At 60.1% G+C, this 20,510-nt stretch overlaps 1 protein-coding gene across 1 annotated transcript; it reads right to left on the bottom strand.

Annotated features, from left to right (window-relative positions):
• Positions 1-1,295: 1,295 nt before the first annotated feature.
• On the bottom strand, positions 1,296-20,238 carry med19b (mediator complex subunit 19b). The gene is made up of 4 exons (XM_063039639.1): positions 20,107-20,238; positions 3,416-3,512; positions 2,118-2,212; positions 1,296-1,614 (listed from the first exon to the last, which is right to left on the bottom strand). Exons 1-4 carry the CDS (start codon positions 20,236-20,238, stop codon positions 1,552-1,554), a joined length of 387 nt encoding a protein of 128 aa, XP_062895709.1. The 3' UTR covers positions 1,296-1,551.
• Between the last annotated feature and the right edge of the window lie 272 nt (positions 20,239-20,510).

Raw genomic sequence — 20,510 nt, 5'->3', positions numbered from 1 at the left:
TGGTCACCTCACTATAGGAAGGATGTGGAAGCATTGGAAAAGGTACAGAGGAGATTTACCAGGATGCTGCCTGGTTTAGAGGGTATGGATTATGATCAGAGATTAAGGGAGCTAGGGCTTTACTCTTTGGAGCGAAGGAGGATGAGAGGGGACATGATAGAGGTGTACAAGATAATAAGAGGAATAGATAGAGTGGATAGCCAGCAGCTCTTCCCCAGGGCACCACTGCTCAATACAAGAGGGCATAGCTTTAAGGTAAGGGGTGGGAAGTTCAAGGGGGATATTAGACAAAGGTTTTTTTCTCAGAGAGTGGTTGGTGCGTGGAATGCACTGCCTGAGTCAGTGGTGGAGGCAGATACACTAGTGAAGTTTAAGAGACTACTAGACAGGTATATGGAGTAATTTAAGGTGTGGGCTAAGCACACACCCCTGTTGATCGTCAGTGAGGAGGATCTGTTATCACCAATCCGCACAGACTGTGGTCTTCCGGTTGGGAATTCGAGGATCCGATTGCAGATGGAGGTACAGAGGCCCATGTTCTGCAATTTCTCCATCAGGACTGTGGGAATGATGGTGTTAAACGCTGAGCTGTAGTCGATGAACAGCATCCTGACGTAGGTGTTTGCACTGACCGGGTGATCCAAGGCTGCGTGAAGACCCTTTGAGATCACGTCTGCCCTCAACTTACTGAGCACCATCACCCTCTCCAAACCCCTCGTGGTTCTGTACACTTCCATAAAGCCGCTTTCTACTCTCCAAGGAAATAAAGTCCCAAGCTGCCCCACCTCTCTCCGCAACCCAGTCCCTTGAGTCCCGGCGGCATCCTCGTAAACCTCCCTCTGCGCTCCTTCCAGCCCGACGGCGTCTCTCCTGCAGCCGGGCGATCAGAGCCCAACTGCAGATCTCCGAGGTACGGCCTCTGTAGCCGCAGTACAACGTGCCCACCCCCTGCGCTCGGCGCCCTGACTGACGAAGGTCAAACATCTTCGCCTCCGCCTTGACTACCCGCGACCAGCTTTCAGGGAGCCACGGGCCTCACTTCCCGTTTTCCCTTTCTCTCCTTCCCTCCCTCCTGGACCCACTGCTCCCCTGCGCCCCCTCCCGGTCTCTGGAGGCGTTCCCCCCCCCGCCCCCGTTCCCCATCTCCGTCGCTGCCCTCCCCGTGCCCGACTCTGCAACCTCCTCCTCGTTCCTGCACCTCTCCCCGACCCTCCCCCTCCCCGCCCTCCCGGTGACCACACCCGACAGCCGCGGGGGGGGGGAGGCGGGGTTTGACGGAAGGATCTGAGGCACTGTCACGGAGGAACAGAAAGCGTTTTATTGCACACTGTAAACAAGACGAGGCGGGGCGGGACGGTGCCGCGCAGGAGAGGGGGCGATACCAGCGCCAGCCCGGGCCTTCCCTGCTGGAGAGCGGGTCCACACAGTGTCCCGGATCCACTGGCTCCGCTCCTGGGAGCCTCTGCCCACCGGTGTCCCCTGGGAGACTGTGGCAATGTTGTGGGGGGGGGGAGGAAGGTGAAGGGTCACTGGGTCAGGCTCACCCCCCCACTACCGCAGGCTGCTGCCAGTCTGTGCCGTGCTCAGTGCTGGGTGATCGGGGCTGTGACGGTTCTGTGGGCACAGGGAAGGGGGAAGGGGGTCAGGTCCCAGATACCATGTCCGTCCTCTTCTCCCCCCTCTCTTGCCTCCTTCCCCTCTCATCCTCCCCCTCCCGTTACCACTTACCCTGCCCTCTCACTCTCCCCCTCTTTAACCCCTCCATCTTGCCCCATCCCTTCCCCCGCCCATACCACCCTCTCCCCATCACCATCCACCCTCCCCCTAACCACTCCATCATGCCCCATCCCCCATCCTCACCCCTTTCACCTCTCCTCCCCATCACAATTTACCCCTCCCACTCTCCCCCTTTATCTTGCCCAAGCCCTTCCCTTCCTCCCCACATCCACCCCTTCTTTCCCTTCCCTCCACCCATTCCACCTTCCACCTCTCCCCCATTACTACCCTCCCACTCTGCCTCTTCCCTTTCTCTCTGTCCCCCTGCCCCATCTGACCCCATCACCCCCTCTCTATCCTCGTTACTCCCCCCCTTCCCTTCCCTCTGCCCAAGTCTTCACCTTCTTCTTCTTCTTCTCCTTCTTCTTCTTTTTCCGGTCGGGATCGTCGTCTTTCTTCTTTTTCTTCTTCTTGTGGTCCGAGTCCGACGGCGTCTCTGCAGGTGGGAGTGACATCAGTGACCTCCTCCTTCCCATCATCCCCCTCCTGGAGAGAGGGCACCACTGACCTTCCCCTTCCCATCATCCCCCTCCTGGAGAGAGGGCACTACTGACCTCCTCCTTCCCATCATCCCCCACCGGGGGGGGGGGAGGAGAGATGGGAGAGAAAGGGAGAGAAAGGGAGAGAGAGGGAACACCACTGACGTCCTTCCTATCATGGCCCACCACCCAGAGATATGGAGACCTTCCCCATCCTGCAATACCCTACGTCTGCACACTATGACCTTCCCCATCCCCCGCACAAAGATGCGGTGACCTTCCTTGCCACAAAATGCCCTACTTGGGACACAGTGACCTTCACTTTCCCATCAACCCACACTTGTGTCTATGATTACCACCCCCACTTCCCACAATCACCGAGGGTGACCTCCCCCTTTGCATCAGCCCTCACTCGGACACATGCTGACCTTCACCATCCTATCAGCTCTCAGCTGGGGACATGGTTACCTCCTCTTTCCCATCATCCCCAACAGGGACAGGGTGACATTCTCTTCCACGTCCCATCAGCCCTCACCCAGTGGACGACCAAGGGTGACCTTCCCCATCCACCAAACCCCACTCGAGTGACCTTCTCTGTCCCATCATGGCCCACCATGAGTACACGGTGACCTTCCCCATCCCAACAGCCCCCACAAGGGAACACAGTGACCTTCTCTGTCCCATCATGCGTACATACTGAACTTCCCTATCGCATCACCCACCACCCCCAAACAGGAGTACACGGTGACCTTCCCCGTCCCATCATCCCCCACCAGGAATACAAGGGACCTTCCCCGTCCCATCAGTCCCCACCAGGGGTACACAGTGACCTTCCCTGTCCCATCATCCCCCACCAGGAGTACACTGTGACCTTCCCCCATCCCATCACCCCACTCCCAAACAGAAGTACACGGTGACCTTCCCCGTCCCATCATCCCCGACCAGGAGTACACAGTGACCTTCCCTGTCCCATCACCCCACCCCCCAACAGGAGGACACCGTGTCCCATCATCCCCCACCAGTACACTGCGACCTTCCCCGTCCCATCATCCCCCAGCAGGAGTACACGGTGACCTTCCCCTATCCCATCACCGCACCCACCCCCCCCCCGCCCCAACACCAGGAGTGCACGGCGACCTCCCTGTCCCATCAGCACTCACCTGGGGGCACGGGGTCCTGGGCGCGGCTGTGCCTGTGGCGGTGACGGTTCTTCTTGCGGGGGGGCTGCAGGTGCATCAGCCGGTATTGCTCAGGTAGCTGTGGGGGAACAGAGGGAGGGTCAGAACGCGAGGGAGCCCTCCCCCCTCGGTCTCAGGGCGGAGAGGCGACCGAGAGACCAAACCCCATTCTCAGTTCGAGGGTGTTGTCGCTCCGGACCAGTGTTCAGAGATGTGGTAGAGGGATGAAGGAGGGGAGAGGAGAGGAAGGGGGAAGAGGTGAACCATGGTGACGATCTGCAGGCTACATACACTACTTATAAATATTCCTCTTCTGAATTACTCTCACTGTAATCTGTGACATGCAATTTCCCTTTAAGAGTGCATTGCTCAAATCGACTGAATGAACAACACATTTCACCGTTGTCTGAAGGACTCAGTGGACCCAACTCTCAAGCAAGCAGATACGGCACCTAGAACGAGGGGTCACAGTTTGAGGATAAAGGGGAAGCCTTTTAGGACTGAGATTAGGAAAAACTTCTTCACACAGAGAGTGGTGAATCTGTGGAATTCTCTGCCACAGGAAACTGTTGAGGCCAGTTCATTGGCTATGTTTAAGCGGGAGTTAGATATGGCCCTTGTGGCTACGGGGGTCAGGGGGTATGGAGGGAAGGCTGGGGCGGGGTTCTGAGTTGGATGATCAGCCATGATCATAATAAATGGCGGTGCAGGCTCGAAGGGCCGAATGGCCTACTCCTGCAACTATTTTCTATGTTTCTATGTTTAAGTGTAATGCCCCGATTAAAGTTTCTACTGCGAGGCATTTCATTTCAGCAGTTTTCTATAAAAAGTAGTGCGTCCCGCTGGTAGAACGTTTCGGTCTCGGCTAAAGATGGGGTGGGGGGGGGCCCCACGTTGCCACGATAATCAAGCACTTGATGCCGTCTCCAAACAACGAACACTTTATCGCGACGCATTTGAGATCACAGTCGGGGCTGTCAGCCAGGCTCGTTGGACAAAAACCCTGCCCAATCTCCATCAGCGTTACAGCCTGGAGCACCAGAGGTCCCCACGCTCTGGACCACTGTCACGCCAAGATAAGGAACGCCGACTGCTCCACGCCCAGACCATGTTTCGGAAAATCGGGCCACTTGGCCGTCCTGTGCGCAGGCTGAGGCTAAAGGACAAAACTCCAGAGATTAGGACAACAGAGAGGGGCGGTCGGGGGAGGCAGAGAAACGGCTCTGGGATTGCTTCGAGTCGGTGCTCTGGGCCGTCCTGAGGGACTGAAGGAATGCCCCATGGTTGTCATGCAGTTTGTTAGAGTGAGTTTCCGGGTAGATGACTCTGGCCACCAGTTTTCTGTTTGACGAAGTACTGTGGATTGAGTTCACAACAATGCATTTCCTAAAAGCTGTGAATACCGGAACTCTAGCCCAGACGCTGCGGGTGGAAGTGTGAGGTTTACAGGTAGTTTCGAAGACAGCCTTATCTATACTTTATAAATATCAATTGTCCTCTGTGTTAGCAAGTAAAATACCAGATAAATGTATTGTGGCTTTAACTTGCGTTCCTAAAGGCTGTGAGTACCAACACAGACATGTTGGCGTCAGGAGGAAAGGATGAAGTCAGAAGGTGTGATGTTTTGTATGTAGCTTCGAAGGAATTGTCCTTTGTGTTTAGCAAATAAATATCGAGCCCACATTGGGCGAGCAGACCTTTCCACCGAAAGGGTCTCCGTCGAATAAAGGAGCTGCTTTATATCTTACCAGTGACTCTCTCTCCCCAGTGATTTCATCCACGCTACGACAGACTTCACTGAGAATAGTTGTAGACGAGCGTATTCCCCACAAAATCATTCAGTCTCCCCGCAACCGGAAGCCGTGGATGAGCCGTGACATCCACTGACCTGCCGAGGGCCAGGTCAGACGCATTCAAGCCCGGAGACCAGGAAGGCTCCCGGGAGGTCCAGGTACGATCTCCGGAAATCCGTCTCACAGGCGAAGTGGAAATTCCCGACCGAACTTGTATCAACAAGGGACACGCACGACAGCAGTGAGGGCTTGGTGCACCAACACCTCTTATAGAGTAAAGATCAAGGGACGCTGGGGGGGACAGCAGGGCTTCGCCTCCAGGTGAGCTCAATGCCTTCTGTGCTCGCTTTGACCATCGAACTACCATGGGCTTCCACGGCCCGTCACGAGCTCCCGCAGTCCCCGATCGTCCTGCGATTTCAAGGTCTGAGGCTGACATGCAGGGCCCCCTTCAGGAGGGCAAACCCATCAAAAGCACCCGGACAGGCTGGACAGGTGCCTGGCCACCGGCTGAAGACCCGTGCTGATCAACTGGCTGGAATGTTCACTGAGATCTTTAACCTCTCGCTTCAGCAGACACTCCCTCTTCAGGAAGGGAGAGAGGCCGATGAAAGGAAACTAGAGGCCAGTGGGTCTGACCTCAGTGTCTGGGAAGATGTTGGGAGTCGATTATTGATGATGAGGTTTCAGGGTGCTTGGAGGCACAAGATAAAATAGGCAGCAGTCAGCTTGGTTTCCTCAAGGGAAAATCTTGCCTGACAAATCAGTCGAAATTCTTTGAAGAAGTAACAAGCAGGATAGCCGAAGGAGAATCGGTTGACGTTGCGTACTTGGATCTTCAGAAGGCCTTTGACAAGGTGCCCACACGTGAGGCCGTTTAACAAGCTATGAGCCCGTGGCTTTACAGGAAAGATTCCAGCATGGATAAACCAGTGGCTGATTGTCAGGAGGCAAAGAGTGGGAATAAAGGGGAACCTTTTCTGACTGGCTGCCGGTGACCAGCGGTGTCCCACAGGGGTCTGTGTTGGGACCGATTCTTTTTATGTTATATGTCAATGACTTTGATGCTGGAATTGATGGCGTTGTTGCAACGTTTGCAGGCGGTACAAAGATAGGTGGAGGGGCGGGTAGTTTTGAGGAAGTCGAGAGGCTACAGAAGGACGTAGACAGATTGGGAGCATGGGCGAAGAAGTGGCAGATGGAATACAGTGCTGGGAAATGCATGGTCACGCACTTTGGTAGAAGAAATTAAAGCACAGACTGTATTCTAAATGTGGAGAAAATTCTGAAATCCGAAGTGCAAAGGGACTTGGGAGTCCTCGCGCAGGATTCCCTGAAGGTTAACTTGCGGGCTGAGTCTGTGGTGAGGAAGGCAAATGCAATGTTAGCGTTCATTTCAAGAGGACTAGAATACAAAAGCAAGGATGTGATGTTGAAATTTTATAAAGCACTGGCGAGTCACGTAAAGTTTTGGGCGCCTTATCTTAGAAAGAATGTGTTGAATCTGGAGAGGGTTCAGAGGAGGCTCACGAAAATAATCCCAGGATTGAATGCCTTGTCATATGAAGAGCGTTTGATGGCCCTGGGCCTGTATTCACTGGAATTCAGAAGAATGAGGGGTGCCCTCATTGAAACCTATCGAATGGTGAAAGGCTGAGATAGAGTGGACGTGGAGAGGACGATCCCTCTGGTGGGAGAGTCCCAGACCAGAGGACACACCCTCAGAATCGAGGGGCGTCCTTTTAGAACAGAGATGAGGAGGAATTTCTTTAGCCAGAGAGTGGTGAAATCCTTCGCCACAGGCGGCTGTGGAGGCCAAGTCTTTATGACATTTAAGGCAGAGGATGATAGATTCTTGATTGGTCAGCACATGGAGGGATACAGGGAGAGGGCAGGAGACTGGGGCTGAGAGGAAACATTGGTCAGCCATGACGGAAATGGCAGAATAGCCTCGATGGGCCAAATGGCCTAATTCAGCCCCTGTATCTTATGCTCTGATGGTCGGAGGTCCTGCTTCAAGCGGGCTTCAGTCCTACCGGTGCCCAGGAAGATCATGGTAACCTGCCTCGGCGACTCTCGCCCAGTGGCACTTAGATCCACAGTGATGAAGAGTCCTGAGAGGGTGGCATTGAAGCGTATCAGCTCCTGTCCGAGTGGCGACTTGGATCCGCTCCGATTTGCCGACCGGAGCAACAGCTCTACGCCAGACGCCACCTTGACGGCTCTTCACTCAACCCCGGAATATCTGGACAGCAAAGATGCATCCATCAGGATGTTGTTTTGTCGATTACAGCTCGGTATTCGGTACCGTAATCCCCTGAAAACTAATCACTAAATTCCAAAACCTGGGCCGCGGTTCCTCCTTGTGCCATTGGAGTCTGGATTTCCTCACTTGTAGACCCCACTCGGCTTGGATTGGCAGTAAGATCTCCTCCACCATCTCATTAGCACGGGAACACCACAGGGACGTCTGCTTAACCCGCTAATCCACTCGCTTCACACCTATCACTGCGGACCAGCTCAGCTCCAACACCGTATACAAGTCTGCTGACGAACCCACTGCCGTGGGCTGAATGAAAGGTGGTGGTCAGTCAGCATACAGGAGGGGACAGTGGAAATCTGTCTGAGTGGTGCAGAGACGACAGCCTCCCGCTCAAGGGGCTGATTACTGTCCTCGGGAGGAGGAAAGCTGAGGAGCCAGGAGCCAGTCCTCATCGAAGGATCAGCAACCGCAGATCCCTCAGCGGCACCGTTGCAGACGATGTGTCCCGGGCCCAGCTCGTGAAGTGCAACTGCAAAGAAACCACAGCGCTGCCCTGACTTCCTGAGCAGCTTGCAAAGATTTGGCACGATCGAAAACTTTGATAAACTTCCACAGACGTGTGGCGCAGAGCGTACTGACTGGCTGCGTCACAGCCTGGTACCGGAGCACCAACGACCTTGAGTGGAAACCCCGATAAAAAGTCGTGGATTTGGCCCAGTCCATCGCAGGTAAACACCTCCCCACGACTGAGCAGATCTCCCCAAAACACTGTCGCAGGGAATCAGCATCCATCACCAGGGACCCCCACCCCCACCGCACAGGCCAGGCTCTCTTCTTGCTGCTGCCATCAGGAAGGAGATACAGCAGCCTCAGGACTCACACCACCAGGTTCAGGAACAGTTATTATCCCTCAGACATCAGGAAGGAGGTACAGGAGCCTCAGGACTCACACCACCAGGTTCAGGAACAGTTATTACCCCTCAAACATCAGGAAGGAGGTACAGGAGCCTCAGGACCCAAACCACCAGGTTCAGGGACAGTTATTACCCCTCAAACATCAGGAAGGAGATACAGGAGCCTCAGGACTCACACCACCAGGTTCAGGAACAGTTATTATCCCTCAGACATCAGGAAGGAGGTACAGGAGCCTCAGGACTCACACCACCAGGTTCAGGGACAGTTATTATCCTCAAACATCAGGAAGGAGGTAGAGGAGCCTCAGGACTCACACCACCAGGTTCATGAACAGTTATTAACCCTCAACATTCAGGAAGGAGGTACAGGAGCCTCAGGACTCCCACGACCAGGTTCAGGAACAGTTATTACCCCTCAAACATCAGGAAGGAGGTACAGGAGCCTCAGGACCCACACCACTAGGTTCAGGAACAGTTATTACCCCTCAACCATCAGGAAGGAGGTACAGGAGCCTCAGGACCCACACCACCAGGTTCAGGAACAGTTATTAACGCTCAATCATCAGGAAGGAGGTACAGAAGCCTCAGGACCCACACCACCAGGTTCAGGAACAGTTATTACCCCTCAAACATCAGGAAGGAGGTACAGGAGCCTCAGGACCTACACCACCAGATTCAGGGACAGTTATTACCTCTCAAACATCAGGAAGGAGATACAGGAGCCTCAGGACTCACACCACCAGGTTCAGGGACAGTTATTACCACTCAAACATCAGGAAGGAGATACAGGAGCCTCAGGACCCACACCACCAGGTTCAGGGACAGTAATTACCCCTCAAACATCAGGAAGGAGATACAGGAGCCTCAGGACCCACACCACCAGGTTCAGGGACAGTTATTATCCCTCAACATTCAGGAAGGAGGTACAGGAGCCTCAGGACTCACACCACCAGGTTCAGGAACAGTTATTATCCTCAAACATCAGGAAGGAGATACAGGAGCCTCAGGACTCACACCACCAGGTTCAGGGACAGTTATTATCCCTCAAACATCAGGAAGGAGGTACAGGAGCCTCAGGACCCACACCACCAGGTTCAGGAACAGTTATTAACGCTCAATCATCAGGAAGGAGGTACAGAAGCCTCAGGACCCACACCACCAGGTTCAGGAACAGTTATTACCCCTCAAACATCAGGAAGGAGGTACAGGAGCCTCAGGACCCACACCACCAGATTCAGGGACAGTTATTACCTCTCAAACATCAGGAAGGAGATACAGGAGCCTCAGGACTCACACCACCAGGTTCAGGGACAGTTATTACCCCTCAAACATCAGGAAGGAGATACAGGAGCCTCAGGACCCACACCACCAGGTTCAGGGACAGTAATTACCCCTCAAACATTGGTAAGGAGGTACAGGAGCCTCAGGACCCACACCACTAGGTTCAGGAACAGTTATTACCCCTCAACCATCAGGAAGGAGGTACAGGAGCCTCAGGACCCACACCACCAGGTTCAGGAACAGTTATTACCCTCAAACATCAGGAAGGAGGTACAGGAGCCTCAGGACTCACACCACCAGGTTCAGGAACAGTTATTACCCCTCAACCATCAGGAAGGAGGTACAGGAGCCTCAGGACTCCCACGACCAGGTTCAGGAACAGTTATTACCCCTCAAACATCAGGAAGGAGGTACAGGAGCCTCAGGACCCACACCACCAGGTTCAGGGACAGTTACTACCCCTCAAACATCAGGAAGGAGGTACAGGAGCCTCAGGACCCACACCACCAGGTTCAGGAGCAGTGATTAACCTCAAACATCAGAAAGATGCAGGGTGAGGGGGAGAGGGGAGAGGTTGTGGAGGTGAGGTGATCACTATTACAATACGGGACCAGTGTGCAGGGTGACAGGTGAGGGGGAGAGGGGAGAGGTTGTGGAGGTGAGGTGCTATGCTAACGTTAAGGATGCATACAGCTCCTCTCCCCTCCCCCCATTGGGAAGGTCAGATCACAACCTCTGGTGAAGAGTAAACCTGCAACCTCGAGGACAGTGAGGAAATGGTCGGAGGAGGCTTATGAGGCGCTCCAGGGTTGTTTTGAGGTGACAGACTGGCAGGCACTCTGTGAGCCACATGGAGAGGATATTGATGGGCTCACAGAGTGCATCACTGATTACATCAACTTCTGTGTGGACTGCAATGTTCCAACAAGAACTGTCCTTTGTTATTCAAATAACAAGCCATGGGTGACAGAGGGCATTAAGGTCATCCTGAACGCTAAAAAGAGGGCGTTTAGAGATGGAAATAGGGAGGAGCTGAGGGCAATACAGAGGGACCTGAAAGCCAGGATCAGGGAGGCTAAAGACAGGTACAGGAGGAAGCTTGAGTGGAAACTCCAGCAGAACAACATGAGAGAGGTCTGGAGGGGGATGAGGACCATCACTGGGTTTCGGCAAACTAGCAACAGAGGAGCGGAAGGCAGTGTGGACAGGGCCAACGAACTTAACCTCTTCTTTAACAGATTTGACATTGTGGCCCCTGCCCATACCCCACATGAGCCATCTGTTGTCGGCCCCCAACCAACACATATTCCACTCTCCCCTCCTACCCCTCCTCACAGTCCCCCACCCTGCTCTCATGAGTATACCCCTTCCCCACATGAAACCACCACGGTGGGCTTCACAGCTGAACAGGTGAGAAGACAACTGAAACGTCTCAACCCAAGCAAGGCTGCAGGACCGGATGGTGTCAGGACCAGGGTGCTCAAAGCTTGTGCCCCTCAGCTATGTGGAGTACTTCACCGTGTATTCAACCTGAGCCTGAGGCTCCGGAGGGATCCTGTGCTGTGGAAGACGTCCTGCCTCGTCCCTGTGCTGAAGACACCGCGCCCCAGCGGCCTCAGTGACTACAGACCGGTGGCATTGACCTCCCACATCATGAAGACCCTGGAGAGACTTGTTCTGGAGCTGCTCCGGCCTATAGTCAGGCCACACTTAGATCCCCTCCAGTTCACCTACCAGCCCCGACTAGGAGTTGAGGATGCCATCGTCTACCTGCTGAACCGTGTCTACGCCCATCTGGACAAGCCAGCGAGCACTGTGAGGGTCATGTTTTTTGACTTCTCCAGTGCGTTCAACACTATCCGGCCTGCTCTGCTGGGGGAGAAGCTGACAGAGATGCAGGTGGATGCTTTCCTGGTGTCATGGATTCTTGATTACCTGACTGGCAGACCACAGTACGTGTGCTTGCAACAGTGTGTGTCCGACAGAGTGATCAGCAGCACTGGGGCTCCACAGGGGACTGTCTTGTCTCCCTTTCTCTTCACCATTTACACCTCGGACTTCAACTACTGCACAGAGTCTTGTCATCTTCAGAAGTTTTCTGATGACTCTGCCATAGTTGGATGCATCAGCAAGGGAGATGAGGCTGAGTACAGGGCTACGGTAGGAAACTTTGTCACATGGTGTGAGCAGAATTATCTGCAGCTTAATGTGAAAAAGACTAAGGAGCTGGTGGTAGACCTGAGGAGAGCTAAGGTACTGGTGACCCCCGTTTCCATCCAGGGGGTCAGTGTGGACATGGTGGAGGATTACAAATGCCTGGGGATACGAATTGACAATAAACTGGACTGGTCAAGGAACACTGAGGCTGTCTACAAGAAGGGTCAGAGCCGTCTCTATTTTCTGAGGAGACTGAGGTCCTTTAACATCTGCCGGACGATGCTGAGGATGTTCTACGAGTCTGTGGTGGCCAGTGCGATCATGTTTGCTGTTGTGTGCTGGGGCAGCAGGCTGAGGGTAGCAGACACCAACAGAATCAACAAACTCATTTGTAAGGTCAGTGATGTTGTGGGGATGGAACTGGACTCTCTGACGGTGGTGTCTGAAAAGAGGATGCTGTCTAAGTTGCATGCCATCTTGGACAATGTCTCCCATCCACTACATAATGTACTGGGTGGGCACAGGAGTACATTCAGCCAGAGACTCATTCCACCGAGATGCAACACAGAGCGTCATAGGAAGTCATTCCTGCCTGTGGCCATCAAACTTTACAACTCCTCCCTTGGAGGGTCAGACACCCTGAGCCAATAGGCTGGTCCTGGACTTATTTCCTGTCATAATTTACATATTACTATTTGTCGGGTGATCAGTGTCATGTCACCGGACCGGTGTGCAGGGTGAGGGGTGAGGGGTGAGGGGTGAGGGGTGAGGGGAAGAGGGGAAGAGGGGAGAGGTTCTGGGGGGTCGGGTGATCGGTGTCACGTCACCGGACCGGTGTGAGGGGGAGAGGGGAAGAGGGGAAGAGGGGAAGAGGGGAAGAGGGGAAGAGGGGAAGAGGGGAAGAGGGGAAGAGGGGAAGAGGGGAGAGGTTGTGGGGGTCGGGTGATAGGTGTCACGTTACCGGACTGGTGTGCAGGGTGATGGGTGAGGGGGAGAGGGGGTGAGGGGGAGAGGGGAGAGGTCGTGGGGGTCGGGTGATCGGTGTCACGTTACCGGACCGGTGTGCAGGGTGAGGGGTGAGGGGTGAGGGGTGAGGGGTGAGGGGAGAGGTTGTGGGGGTCGGGTGATCGGTGTCACGTCACCGGACTGGTGTGCAGGGTGAGGGGTGAGGGGTGAGGGGTGAGGGGTGAGGGTGAGGGTGAGGGGTGAGGGGTGAGGGGAGAGGTCATGGGGGTCGGGTGATCGGTGTAACGTCACCGGACTGGTGTGCAGGGTGAGGGGTGAGGGGTGAGGGGGTGAGGCGGTGAGGGGGTGAGGTTGTGGGGGTCGGGTAATCGGTGTCACGTCACCGGACTGGTGTGCAGGGTGAGGGGGTGAGGGGGTGAGGGGAGGTGAGGGGAGGTGAGGGGCGGAGGAGCGGGGAGAGGGGGAGAGGGGGAGAGGGGGTGAGGGGGTGAGGGGGTGAGGGGGAAAGGGGGTGAGGGGGAAAGGGGGTGAGGGGGTGAGGGGGAAAGGGGGTGAGGGGGAAAGGGGGGAGATCATGGGGGTCGGGTGATCGGTGTCACGTTACCGGACTGGTGTGCAGGGTGAGGGGTGAGGGGGTGAGGGGGTGAGGCGGTGAGGGGGTGAGGTTGTGGGGGTCGGGTGATCGGTGCCACGTCACCGGACTGGTGTGCAGGGTGAGGGGTGAGGGGTGAGGGGTGAGGGGTTTGGGGGTGAGTGGGTTTGGGGGTGAGTGGGTGAGGGGGTGAGGGGGGGTGAGGAGGTGAGGGGGTGAGGCAGTGAGGGGGTGAGATTGTGGGGGTCAGGTGATCGGAGTCACGTCACCGGACTGGTGTGCAGGGTGAGGGGTGAGGGGTGAGGGGTTTGGGGGTGAGTGGGTTTGGGGGTGAGTGGGTGAGGGGGTGAGGGGGTGAGGGGGTGAGGGGGGATGAGGAGGTGAGGGGGTGAGGCGGTGAGGGGGTGAGATTGTGGGGGTCAGGTGATCGGAGTCACGTCACCGGACTGGTGTGCAGGGTGAGGGGTGAGGGGTGAGGGGTGAGGGGTGAGGGGTTTGGGGGTGAGTGGGTTTGGGGGTGAGTGGGTGAGGGGGTGAGTGGGTTTGGGGGTGAGTGGGTGAGGGGGTGAGGGGGTGAGGTTGTGGGGGTCGGGTGATCGGTGTCACGTTACCGGACTGGTGAGGCGGTGAGGGGGTGAGGGGGGGAGTGGGTTTGGGGGTGAGTGGGTGAGGGGGTGAGGGGTTGTGGGGGTGAGTGGGTGAGGGGGTGAGGTTGTGGGGGTCGGGTGATCGGTGTCACGTTACCGGACTGGTGTGCGGGGTGAGGGGGTGAGGGGGTGAGGGGGTGAGGGCAGAAGGGAGATGTCATGGGGGTCGGGTGATAGGTGTCACGTCACCGGACCGGTGTGCAGGGTGAGGGGTGAGGGGTGAGGGGGTGAGAGGGTGAGGCGGTGAGGCGGTGAGGGGGTGAGGGGGTGAGGGGGTGAGGGGGTGAGGGGGTGAGGGGGAGAGGTCATGGGGGTCGGTTGATCAGTGTCACGTCACCGGACCGGGGTGAGAAGTGAGGGGTGAGGGGGAGAGGGGAGGGGGGTGAGGGGGAGAGGGGAGGGGGGTGAGGGGGAGAGGGGAGGGGGGTGAGGGGGAGAGGGGAGGGGGGGAGGGGGGTGAGGGGTGAGGGGAGAGGGGGGTGAGGGGTGAGGGGAGAGGGGGGTGAGGGGAGAGGGGGGTGAGGGGAGAGGGGGGTGAGGGGAGGGGGATGAGGGGGAGAGGGGAGGGGGGTGAGGGGTGAGGGGGAGACGGGAGAGGGGAGAGGGGAGAGGGGAGAGGGGAGAGGTCGTGGGGGTCGGGTGATCGGTGTCACGTTACCGGACTGGTGTGCGGGGTGAGGGGGTGAGGGGGTGAGGGGGTGAGGGCAGAAGGGACAGGTCATGGGGGTCGGGTGATAGGTGTCACGTCACCGGACCGGTGTGCAGGGTGAGGGGTGAGGGGGTGAGGGGGGGTGAGGGGGAGAGGTCATGGGGGTCGGGTGATCGGTGTCACGTTACTGGACCGGTGTGCAGGGTGAGGGGTGAGGGGTGAGGGGGTGAGGGGGTGAGGGGGTGAGGGGAGAGGGGAGAGGGGAGAGGGGAGAGGGGTGAGGGGTGAGGGGAGAGGGGTGAGGGGTGAGGGGAGAGGGGTGAGGGGTGAGGGGTGAGGGGAGAGGGGTGAGGGGTGAGGGGTGAGGGGAGAGGGGTGAGGGGTGAGGGGTGAGAGGTGAGGGGTGAGGGGTGAGGGGTGAGGGGTGAGGTTGTGGGGGTCGGGTGATCGGTGTCACGTCACCGGACTGGTGTGCGGGGTGAGGGGTGAGGGGTGAGGGGGTGAGGGGGTGAGGGGGTGAGGCGGTGAGGTTGTGGGGGTCAGGTGATGGGTGTCACGTTAACGGACTGGTGTGCGGGGTGAGGGGTGAGGGGTGAGGGGTGAGGGGGTGAGGGGGTGAGGGGGTGAGGGGGTGAGGGGGTGAGGGGTTGAGGGGGTGAGGGGGTGAGGTTATGGGGGTCGGGTGATCGGTGTTGTCACCGGACTGGTGTGCAGGGTGAGTGGGTTTGGGGGTGAGGGGGTGAGGGGTGAGGGGTGAGGGGGTGAGGGGGTGAGGGGGTGAGGGGGTGAGGGGGTGAGGGGGTGAGGTTGTGGGGGTCAGGTGATCAGTCACGTCACCGGACTGGTGTGCAGGGTGAGGGGTGAGGGGGTGAGGGGTTTGGGGGTGAGGGGTGAGGGGTGAGGGGTTTGGGGGTGAGGGGTTTGGGGGTGAGGGGTTTGGGGGTGAGGGGTTTGAGGGGTGAGGGGGTGAGGGGTGAGGGGTTTGGGGGTGAGTGGGTTTGGGGGTGAGGGGTTGAGGGGGTGAGGCGGTGAGGTTGTATCAGGTGATGGGTGTCACGTTACCGGACTGGTGTGCGGGGTGAGGGGTGAGGGGGGAGGGGGAGGGGGGGTGAGGGGGTGAGGGGGTGAGGGGGGGTGAGGGGGTGAGGGGGGGTGAGGGGGTGAGGGGGTGAGGGGGGGTGAGGGGGTGAGGGGGGGTGAGGGGTGAGGGGTTTGGGGGTGAGGGGTGAGGGGTGAGGGGTTTGAGGGTGAGGGGTTAGGGGGGGTGAGGGGGTTGAGGGGGTGAGGGGGGTTGAGGGGGTGAGGGGGTGAGGGGGTGAGGTTGTGGGGGTCAGGTGATCGGAGTCACGTTACCGGACTGGTGTGCGGGGTGAGGGGGTGAGGGGGTGAGGGGGGGTGAGGGGGGTTGAGGGGGTGAGGGGGGTTGAGGGGGTGAGGGGGTGAGGTTGTGGGGATCAGGTGATGGGTGTCACGTTACCGGACTGGTGTGCGGGGTGAGGGGTGAGGGGTGAGGGGTGAGGGGGTGAGGGGTGAGGGGTGAGGGGGTGAGGGGGGTGAGGGGGAGGGGGGGGGGTGAGGGGGTGAGGGGTGAGGGGGTGAGGGGTGAGGGGGTGAGGGGTGAGGGGGTGAGGGGGTGAGGGGTGAGGGGGTGAGGGGGTGAGGGGGGGAGGGGTGAGGGGGTGAGGGGGTGAGGTGGTGAGGGGGTGAGGGGGAGAGGGGGTGAGGGGGTGAGGGGGTGAGGTGGTGAGGGGGTGAGGTGGTGAGGGGTTGAGGTGGTGAGGGGTGAGGGGGTGAGGGGTGAGGGGTGAGGGGGTGAGGGGTGAGGGGTGAGGGGGTGAGGTGGTGAGGGGTGAGGGGGTGAGGGGTGAGGGGTGAGGGGTGAGGGGGTGAGGGGGTGAGGGGGTGAGGTGGTGAGGGGGTGAGGGGTGAGGGGTTGAGGTGGTGAGGGGGTGAGGGGTGAGGGGTGAGGGGGTGAGGGGGTGAGGGGGTGAGGGGGTGAGGGGGTGAGGGGTGAGGGGGTGAGGTGGTGAGGGGGTGAGGGGGTGAGGGGGTGAGGGTTAGGTGATGGGTGTCACGTCACCGGACCGGTGTGCAGGCTGAGGGGGAGAGGGGAGAGGTTGTGGGGGTCGGGTGATCGGTGTTATGTCACCGGACTGGTGTGCAGGGTGAGTGGGTTTGGGGGTGAGTGGGTGATGGGGTGAGTGGGTGATGGGGTGATGGGGTGATGGGGTGAGGGGGTGAGGGGTTGAGGGGTTGAGGGGGTGAGGGGTTGAGGGGTTGAGGGGTTGAGGGGGTGAGGGGGTGAGGTGGTGAGGGGTGAGGGGGTGAGGGGTGAGGGGGTGAGGGGTGAGGGGTGAGGGGGTGAGGGGTGAGGGGTTGAGGGGTGAGGGTTGAGGGGTGAGGGGTGAGGGGGTGAGGGGGTGAGGGGGTGAGGGGTGAGGGGGTGAGGTGGTGAGGGGGTGAGGTGGTGAGGGGGTGAGGTGGTGAGGGGTGAGGGGGTGAGGGGTGAGGGGGTGAGGGGTGAGAGGGGGAGGGGTGAGGGGTGAGGGGTGAGGGGGTGAGGGGGTTGAGGTGGTGAGGGGTGAGGGGGTGAGGGGTGAGGGGTGAGGGGTGAGGGGGTGAGGGGTGAGGGGTGAGGGGGTGAGGGGGTGAGGGGTGAGGGGGTGAGGGGTGAGGGGGTGAGGGGTGAGGGGGTGAGGGGTGAGGGGGTGAGGGGTGAGGGGGTGAGGGGGTGAGGGGTGAGGGGGTGAGGGGTGAGGGGGTGAGGGGTGAGGGGGTGAGGGGTGAGGGGGTGAGGGGGTGAGGGGTGAGGGGGTGAGGGGGTGAGGGGTGAGGGGGTGAGGGGGTGAGGGGTGAGGGGGTGAGGGGGTGAGGTGGTGAGGGGTGAGGGGGTGAGGTGGTGAGGGGGTGAGGTGGTGAGGGGGTGAGGGGGTGAGGGGGTGAGGGTCACACGTCACCGGACCGGTGTGCAGGCTGAGGGGGAGAGGGGAGAGGTTGTGGGGGTCGGGTGATCGGTGTTACGTCACCGGACTGGTGTGCAGGGTGAGTGGGTTTGGGGGTGAGTGGGTGATGGGGTGATGGGGTGAGGGGGTGAGGGGGTGAGGGGGTGAGGGGGTGAGGTTGTGGGGATCAGGTGATGGGTGTCACGTTACCGGACTGGTGTGCGGGGTGAGGGGTGAGGGGTGAGGGGTGAGGGGTGAGGGGTGAGGGGGGTGAGGGGGTGAGGGGTGAGGGGTGAGGGGGTGAGGGGGGTGAGGGGTGGGGGTGAGGGGGTGAGGGGTGAGGGGGGTGAGGGGTGAGGGGTGAGGGGGGTGAGGGGGGTGAGGGGTGAGGGGGTGAGGGGTGAGGGGTGAGGGGGTGAGGGGGTGAGGGGGTGGGGGGTGAGGGGGTGAGGGGGTGAGGGGGTGAGGGGTGAGGGGGTGAGGGGGTGAGGGGGTGAGGGGGTGAGGGGTGAGGGGGTGAGGGGGTGAGGGGGTGAGGGGGTGAGGGGGTGAGGGGGTGAGGGGGTGAGGGGGTGAGGGGGTGAGGGGGGTGAGGGGGTGAGGGGGGTGAGGATGGGTGTCACGTACCGGACCGGTGTGAGGGGTGAGGGGGAGAGGGGAGAGGTTGTGGGGGTGGGTGAGGGGTGACGTCACCGGGGTGAGGGGTGAGGGGTTTGGGGGTGAGGGGGTGAGTGGGTGAGGGGTGATGGGGTGATGGGGTGAGGGGGTGAGGGGTTGAGGGGGTGAGGGGGTGAGGTTATGGGGGTCGGGTGATCGGTGTTGTCACCGGACTGGTGTGCAGGGTGAGTGGGTTTGGGGGTGAGGGGGTGAGGGGTGAGGGGGGTGAGGGGGGTGAGGGGGGTGAGGGGGGTGAGGGGGTGAGGGGTGAGGGGGTGAGGGGTGAGGGGGTGAGGGGGTGAGGGGTGAGGGGTGAGGGGTGAGGGGGTGAGGGGGTGAGGGGTGAGGGGGTGAGGGGGTGAGGGGTGAGGGGGTGAGGGGGTGAGGGGTGTGAGGGGGTGAGGGGTTGAGGGGGTGAGGTTATGGGGGTCGGGTGATCGGTGTTGTCACCGGACTGGTGTGCAGGGTGAGTGGGTTTGGGGGTGAGGGGGTGAGGGGGTGAGGGGGTGAGGGGGTGAGGTTGTGGGGGTCAGGTGATCGGTGTCACGTTACCGGACTGGTGTGCGGGGTGAGGGGGTGATGGGGTGAGGGCAGAAGGGAGAGGTCATGGGGGTCGGGTGATAGGTGTCACGTCACCAGACCGGTGTGCAGGGTGAGGGGTGAGGGGTGAGGGGTGAGGGGTGAGGGGTGAGGGGGTGAGGGGTGAGGGGGTGAGGGGTGAGGGGGTGAGGGGGGTGAGGGGTGAGGGGGTGAGGGGTGAGGGGTGAGGGGTGAGGGGGTGAGGGGTGAGGGGTGAGGGGGTGAGGGGTGAGGGGGTGAGGGGTGAGGGGTGAGGGGTGAGGGGGTGAGGGGTGAGGGGTGAGAGGGGTGAGGGGTGAGGGGGTGAGGGGTGAGGGGGTGAGAGGGGTGAGGGGGTGAGGGGTGTGAGGGGTGAGGGGGGTGAGGGGTGAGGGGGGTGAGGGGTGAGGGGGGTGAGGGGGGTGAGGGGTGAGGGGGGTGAGGGGGTGAGGGGGGTGAGGGGGGTGAGGGGGGTGAGGGGGGTGAGGGGGTGAGGGGTGAGGGGGTGAGGGGTGAGGGGGTGAGGGGGGTGAGGGGTGAGGGGGTGAGGGGGTGAGGGGGGTGAGGGGGGTGAGGGGGGTGAGGGGGGTGAGCGGTGAGGGGGTAGGGGGTGAGGGGTGAGGGGTGAGGGGTGAGGGGTGAGGGGTGAGGGGGTGAGGGGTGAGGGGTGAGGGGTGAGGGGGTGAGGGGTGAGGGGGTGAGGGGGTGAGGGGGTGAGGGGGTGAGGGGGTGAGGGGTGAGGGGGTGAGGGGGTGAGGGGGTGAGGGGGTGAGGGGTGAGGGGGTGAGGGGTGAGGGGGTGAGGGGTGAGGGGGTGAGGGGGTGAGGGGGTGAGGGGTGAGGGGGTGAGGGGGTGAGGGGGTGAGGGGTGAGGGGGCGAGGGGTGAGGGGTGAGGGGGCGAGGGGTGAGGGGTGAGGGGGCGAGGGGTGAGGGGTGAGGGGGTGAGGGGGCGAGGGGGCGGGGGGTGAGGGGTGAGGGGGCGAGGGGTGAGGGGGCGAGGGGTGAGGGGGCGAGGGGGCGAGGGGTGAGGGGGCGAGGGGGCGAGGGGTGAGGGGGTGAGGGGTGAGGGGGTGAGGGGGTGAGGGGCGAGGGGTGAGGGGGTGAGGGGTGAGGGGTGAGGGGGTGAGGGGTGAGGGGGTGAGGGGGTGAGGGGTGAGGGGGTGAGGGGGTGAGGGGGTGAGGGGGTGAGGGGGTGAGGGGGTGAGGGGGTGAGGGGGTGAGGTCATGGGGGTCGGGTGATCGGTGTTACCTTACCGGACCAGTGTGCAGACGGAAGCCGGTGAGCAGAGTTCCTGTCAGCAGCGTGAAGGAGTTGCCGCAGATCGGGGGCTTCTCGATGAGGGAGCGCAGGCTGCTGTTGTCCTGTGTACAGGGCAGGTCGATCATTCCTGGGGTGGGGGGGGCCGGGGTGTGCAGGGAGGGGAAAAAGAAAGGAGGAATCAGTGACACAGAACGAATTCCCTTCTTGGCTGAACAACACAACCTATTGTCATCACCCCTCCCCGTCTCCACCACCCCCTCCCTCCCCTACACCCCTCCCCGTCTCCACCACCCCCTCCCTCCCCTACACCCCTCCCCGTCTCCATCACCCCCTCCCTCCCCTACACCCCTCCCCGTCTCCACCACCCCCTCCCTCCCCTACACCCCTCCCCGTCTCC

Source organism: Mobula hypostoma, unplaced genomic scaffold, assembly GCF_963921235.1.
Source record: "Mobula hypostoma unplaced genomic scaffold, sMobHyp1.1 scaffold_91, whole genome shotgun sequence".
In the NCBI taxonomy this organism is placed as follows: Eukaryota; Metazoa; Chordata; class Chondrichthyes; order Myliobatiformes; family Myliobatidae; genus Mobula; species Mobula hypostoma.
The sequence above is the reverse complement of the archived record's forward strand: the minus strand, read 5'-3'. Positions and strand labels throughout refer to the sequence as shown.